This window comes from Oryzias melastigma, linkage group LG6 (genome assembly GCF_002922805.2).
Source record: "Oryzias melastigma strain HK-1 linkage group LG6, ASM292280v2, whole genome shotgun sequence".
Taxonomy (NCBI): Eukaryota; Metazoa; Chordata; class Actinopteri; order Beloniformes; family Adrianichthyidae; genus Oryzias; species Oryzias melastigma.
In genome coordinates this window covers 2188291-2195117 of record NC_050517.1, presented here as the reverse complement: position 1 = coordinate 2195117, position 6827 = coordinate 2188291, and the positions used below count along the sequence as shown (strand labels likewise).

General features: G+C 41.2%; 1 protein-coding gene across 1 annotated transcript; it reads left to right on the top strand.

The window, feature by feature from the left end:
• Positions 1–2387: 2387 nt before the first annotated feature.
• Positions 2388–6613, top strand: nts (neurotensin). The gene is made up of 4 exons (XM_024281994.2): positions 2388–2722; positions 3818–3879; positions 5204–5401; positions 6234–6613. The coding sequence occupies exons 1-4, from the start codon at positions 2659–2661 to the stop codon at positions 6366–6368; spliced, it is 459 nt and encodes a 152-aa protein (XP_024137762.1). The 5' UTR covers positions 2388–2658; the 3' UTR covers positions 6369–6613.
• The last annotated feature ends 214 nt before the right edge of the window (positions 6614–6827 follow it).

Genomic DNA, 6827 nt, shown 5'->3' with positions numbered 1-6827 from the left:
ACACACAGTATGTCTACCTTTCTCCTCTGCATCATGTCCACTAACTCTCTACCCTTTCCTGTCATAGTTCCAACATTCAAAGTCCCATTCAAAGTCACATTATACACATCCATCTTTGCAAAAGTTGGGAAGTTGTTGTTTTTTTGGGGTGAAGCAGGCTGCAGAGTCTAGCTCTGGGTGGTGTCATGAATGAGCACCACCCACAAGGAGCAAAAGGAGGAGCCTCAAAGACAGAGAATGTCTCAGGAAAGAAAATGCTTAATGGCGTATACTTGTATAGCGCTTTCTACCCTCCTTTTGAGGGCCCAAAGAGTTTCACAGTCACAGACCCATTCACCCATTGATGAACACTGGCACCAACCTTCCACCAGTGGCATTTCGGGGTCAGGTGTTTTGCCCAAGGACATTTCGACACATGGGCGGGCAAGGAGGGAATCGAACCCGCAATCTTCCGATCAGGAGTTGACTGCCCTACAGCTGCACCATGGGCGCCCCTAAAACAAGACATATTTCATAATTTGTTTTTTAGTATCCATCCATCCATTTTCCTGACCGCTTCTTCCCTTTCGGGGTCGCGGGGGTGCCGGAGCCTATCCCGGCTACTGATGGGCGAAGGCAGGGTTTACCCTGGACAGGTCGCCAGTCTGTCTCAGGGCCTCAATCACACACACATTCACTCTCACATTCACACCTAGGGGCAATTTAGAGTCTCCAATTAACCTATGAAGCATGTTTTTGGACGGTGGGAGGAAGCCGGAGTCCCCGGTGAAAACCCACGCATGCACGGGGAGAACATGCAAACTCCACACAGAAAGGTCCCAGCCGGGATTCGAACCGGGGCCTTCTCGCTGTGAGGCAAGAGCGCTAACCACTGCGCCACCGTGCAGCCCCTGTTTTTTAGTATGCCAAAAGTAATAGATAATCATTTGGGCCGGTAATTGATTGAAAAAAACGAACTAATTCATTGCAAACTGGGAAAAAAAATTTATCGTAATTCTTTTTTTTTTTTTTAGTTAAACTATTTGCCAACCTCCTATTATCTGCAAATAGTAAGGATATGAAATCACACAACATCGTACGTATAGAATGTTTATTTTTAACCCTTTGAAACCTATAGGGATTAAAACAATTTTTGTTCATTTTTGTATTTACCCCTTTATTTTTTGATTGACAACCTGCTGCTTATCTGGTCTCATTTTAATCAACACAATTGCTTCTATGTGACACTATCTTTATTTTGTCATTTTTCCATGTTGCTTTCACCCTCTAGACATAAAACCATGAAAAAACAGGAAATTCCATCTGGAAAGAAGTAATTGATTTTGCTAGGCAAACCCCAAAAATGTTTGGGATAACCAAAAAAAAAAAAAAGAATTTCTCTCCTGCTAGAGCACTGCTGTCCATTTGACTTTTTTTTCATACATTTTTCTAATTGTGCTTTCAAAAAGGTTGACAACACAAAGAAAAAGGTTTTTGGAGAAGTTTGATCCAGCTGGATTTCAGCTGGAATCTGCTCACAGGTGGAGGTGTCTGTCCACTCTGAACTGCTAAAATAATAATAAATAATGATGTTGTTGGATTTCTAATAGCAGTCAGCTCTGCTTCACTCTGCCCACCAAAGCAGGTGCACTGCTCTGCTTTATAGCCGTCTAATCCACGTTCATCTGACACCTAATAAACAATAAAAGACCGCTTTTGTCCAAAAACTACAAATAAATGCTATATTATTTCTTTAACTTCATAAAATCACTATCACAGAATATAGACAAAATCTAAGTTTATTGCACGCCGCTTTTCTCCTTCGCAATCTACTGGAATGATCGTGCTAATGGTTGAAAAGTTACAGTGAATCAAAGAAAACACTGGGGCTCCAGTGTTAAAGGCTTAAACAAACTGATTTCAAACAGGATGGTTTCTATTTTTATAAATGGGAGTAACCACAGATTTGATTTGATTTGAAAAACGTGTAGGTTATGTAATAACAGGTAGGAACAGAATTCTTTCTCCTGTTGCACAAAAATCTTTCAGAAGCGTTGATTTAGTTGTCCAGATCAGAGAACTACTAGCTGAGCTGCAGACACGTCATTTCCAGAGAACGGAGCATTTTTCCCCAAACAGAAACAACACTAAGTGGGATGTGTGCAGCCGCCCACATCTTTCGTGCTACACAACAATTGGACACAAATACTCTGTAAACCTTACGCTGGATGCATTCATGGGAAAGATAACCAAATCTGCCAAAATGACGCAAAAACCTTTGGCTTTGTGATGCCAAAGTGACGTCTGATGGGACGGTGACACCATGACGGGATGGAAAAGATGATGGAGACTGAGGCGAGGGAGAGGAGGGGGGCATGGAAGTGGGTGGGGAGGAGGAGATGGGGATGAGAGAGGAGCGCGTGGGGGTGAGGAGACTGATCCTCTGACATCACATTGGCTCTTATAAACGGAGGGAATGGAGCCCATCGCACTTCACAGCCAACCTGGAAACCACAAGCACCTTCTTGGACGAGAATAAAACAAGAGAAAAAAAAAAGGAGGCTCGCCAACCGGAATCTGCCTCTAACATTTTTAGCTCCCAAATTCTTATGGCCTAAATTCTTAAAACTCTTCAGTTTGGAACGTTTTTCTTTTTGGTGACTTCTTTTATTTTTCTCGATGATGCAGCTGCAGTTGGCATGCATGCTCCTTCTCTGTTTCACATGTGGCACGCTTTGCTCAGGTGAGTACAGAGATCTTTCATGGCATCATTTACAGCAACAAAGGGGCTCAGACCCCCCCTCCCAGAAAAAAAAACAAGAGACTTTCTGCATGCAACAGGTGCTTTACCTGCCTCTGTTCGTTCTGACCCAGGAGGATATTAGATGTGCTTAAATGTGCATTAATGCAAACCAACAAAAGGAAGTAGCACATTTGATTTTATTAAAGCAACAATTTAATATAGTGGCTACAGTTATAAATTGGTCAGATTTGCAGTGAGGACAGCAGCAGAGTTTAGTATCACAAATTATTACCCATTTTAACACAATTACTTTGTAAAGCAAGAAGTCAGTCTGAAAATTTCTATGCTAGGCAAAGCAAACTGCAGTGTTTGTTTTTTATCCATGTTTGGAAACATTATTTTATTACATCAATGAATTTTACGTTGACATGAAAAACTCCACCAGAAGGGTTTATTCTTTATGTTTTAGCCCCGTGACACAGGTTGATGCAGATATGCATCAAACCACTTTGGCTCAAAACTATCTTTAACATCCTCACAAAAGGCAAAACCACAAGTGACAATTTAGTTTTCATAGCTGCAAATAATATTCAGGGTTAAAACATGTATATATAAACGTTTTTGCTTCATGTTCCAATTTATGTTACCCCTAAATTACTTTTATAGTCATTCTAGGGCGTGGGCTGTAATTTGGAACAGGTTCTATGTTTTGTAGCATTGCTTCATGAATTTTAAAGTGAATAAGCAGTAAAATGATTACAAATGATCATTTTTAGTATTTACAAATTAAAGAGTATTTGCCTTTGCAGATTTAGTGACATTTGGTTTTGTAGTTCAGTCCTAAATGTTTTGGGGATTTTAACAGAAAATCCTTTCGGTTTCTTAAAGCTGCATCAGCTTCCAATGCAGAGACTAGAATGAAAAAAGTTTGTTAGGGTGTTACTTATGTTCTGACACTGAAGACAAATGTAGGCTTCCTCATTATTAAACATGAGCAGCACATGGTTGATCTAAACTGAGAACAGTCATGACATGTGGAGTTATTCGGGCTACATCTAACCTGAATGTTGCGCCTGTCTCTCCTGGGTTTTGCAGTTGCTGAACAGGAGCAGCAAACACTTGCGCAGGAGCTCATCAGCAGTCTCCTCACCTCCAAGGTACGTGTTCTTTCTGCAGCGACAGCATCAGAGAATCATGTACATGTAGGCTTACAATGACAAAGATGCATTTCTTCTACACCAAACCCAGTACCCTCACTCCATTTGCTGGTGTCCTCCAAGACATGATAAAGGAAACCAACCATTTCCCACTTTGGACGTGGAGGTTCAGGGAGGGAGACGCTCCTGCCGGGATCCAGTCCCACCTCCTTTCCTTTCTTCTGTTGAATAAAAGATGAAAAATGAAGCAATATGACCGTGTCAAATCATACTTCATCACTGCTAATGTTTGGTCAGAAGTAATGAGACTGATTGCAAACAAAAATTCCACCAGAGGGGAGAACATTACAGACGACAGCCGCGTGTGAGCTCCCAGATCTGTAGATGTTAATGTTTTTATTCTGACCTCAGTGCTCCCCTTCCAAACCCTCTTTACTTAGAGACCATAGATTGATCAAACAAAAACCTTTAAATTGCTAAACTTCTTTTATTTACAAAAACCAAACATGATGTTGTATCCCATGTAGAATGGGAGTTTAAGTTAAAGAACTCTTCCATGTTTCTGCTGAAGCTCACCTGTAGGACTGCTGCTGTTTCAAAAGCCTTTTTCACCTTTTTGAGAGGTTCAGAACGGTGTCTGCTTATTTTTATTCATTTTTAAATGAATCTCATTTTTTGATTCTCTGTTGCATCTGCTGCTCTTAAATTAGGGATGGGGTGTTGTCATCTAACCCTTTCATGCTTGCTGTTGTTTCCAACTGTATAAAAAATATTTTTCAATGTATTTTCTGTCGTGTTAAATTAAGTGGAGTTCCAGATTTGAAAGTAAGTAGCAAATGAGTGACATACGGCATGAAGAGGTTACGCCTCTCACATTTGAGAAGAGCCGTGTCCTCTCCATGAAAAGTCCTTCTGGATGAACCTTCATGCTCACATTTGCTCAACATGTCCCAGATGTTGTAGTGAGAAACACTTTAATATGAGACCCAAACCTGTACAGTTCTAAAGATGGATAAAAGAGAATCTCGAGATTCTCTTTTATCCAGGTGGCGTGATGAATAGAGGAACGGCGAAACATTTTACATGACTCAACTTCAAGACAGTTCCAAAGATGTTTAAAAACTTTGAATATGTAGAGATTAGCCAGAAAATGTCTCCTGTATTAGTACTGAAGAAAAAAAGAATGTTCTGAGGAACGTTCATGTCAGCTTTCAGTTTCCCTGTTGTTATTTCAGTTGAACAGCTATGAAGACGGTCTAAAATGATCACTTACATGAAAGTTCAGCAGTTGATTATGAGGATGTTTTTCCTTTTTACTTTCTAGATTAGACATGAATGGCAGAGTGCCCCCTACTGGCAGTTACAGCTCTCCAGTTTGTGCAAATTAGTGAGTGGCGTCCAGGAGGGCACATGGAGCAGAGAGGAGGAGGACGGGGAGGAAGGGGAGGCCAGTCTGCAGCTGCTGGAGGAGCTGTTCAGCCTGCAGCATGTTTGCCGAGCGCTGCAGAGCCGCGAGGAGCGGGTGAGATGCAGACAACATAAACACTTTTTTGGGTTATTTTTTAATGCAACTTAGATGACAGCTGAGCTGAAACTGCCATGACCCGCAAAGGCCCCTCATGTTATTTTAGAAGCACGTTTGAATCAGTTCTTGATACTTCCACATCATGAGTAAATACAAGGCAGAAGAATGAATCTGAATAAGGTGTCTTTAGAGTGGTTTTCCTCAGAAAAATTCATCAATATTTGAAAAAAATACTTGGTTGATTTATATTCTGCAGAGGAAAAAAAACACAAATTAGTTATAAAATAGTTATAAAAAGCTTTAATGTCAAAACATTTTACTTTGTGTCTTAAGTTTTTGCCAAACAGCATTAATGTTTTATGTGTTGAATCTCTGCAGCAAACAGAAAGAAGGAAGGAAAAGAGGAATATCTCAGTTTAATTACGGAGCCAACAGACTTCCAGAGAAAATTTGTCTCGGCAACATTAAACTGAGCCCCAGTAAACATGCAGAAACGTTTTCTCCCAGGAAAGCTTTCAAAGAGCCTTTTAGTTCCAGTTCTTTCTGCAGAGACACAAAAACACACTTCAAGACTTATCCAGCACAACATCTCACACTGGAACACACTTCACAGGCTCACAGCAGCCCTGAGCTGAGCTGTAAACACACCTCATCAAGACTCCGCCTCTCTCTTCATCCTGTTCTATAATCCCCCCCAACACCTCAGTGTTTCAGTCTTTTTCTAAATCTTGACACAACACCTGTGAACCTGCTTGAAGCTGGGACCACGGTTTGCTTGCAGCCCCCCCGTCACCTGGTAGACGCTTACGCATGTCTCTGTGCCCCACAGCTGCTCTACGACTCTCTGGAGGAAAACAGCGATGTTCCCCTGAAACGGAAGTCCCCCTACATTCTGAAGAGGCAAGCTGGGCCCAAAGCCAAGTCCCGGAGACCGTACATCCTGAAACGAAGAACAGTTTACTGACAGCCATTCCAGAGGCAGCAACAAGTTGCAGGAGAACAGAACTTCTGTGATATGTGTCTTTTATTTCATCTCCTGTTGCAGTTTTTTTCTTGTTTTCCTGATGTTCTTTCCTGCAGTCAGACGTCTGTCTTCAACTGCTGCTCAGAATAAAATCATACTCATTGTACAACTCGTGGATCTAAAAGAAACTGTATTCACCTTTCCACACAACATACGACTTTATGATTAAATATTCATAAAACAAAGCTGTAGTGGTAAATGTTCTCTTTTCCTGTAGTCCAACCATGGACAACTCTGACTGTAAATAAGAACTGGACCGAGTGAGTGTGATGTCACCCATAAACAATGCTTATTCTGGCTCCTACCAAGTGAAGTCAATTCAGTTGCTGATTTTTTTACAATTCATATGCTGCCATGTTTTAACCAGTCAACGTCAGTAAGCAGTGACTAGTTTGAGTT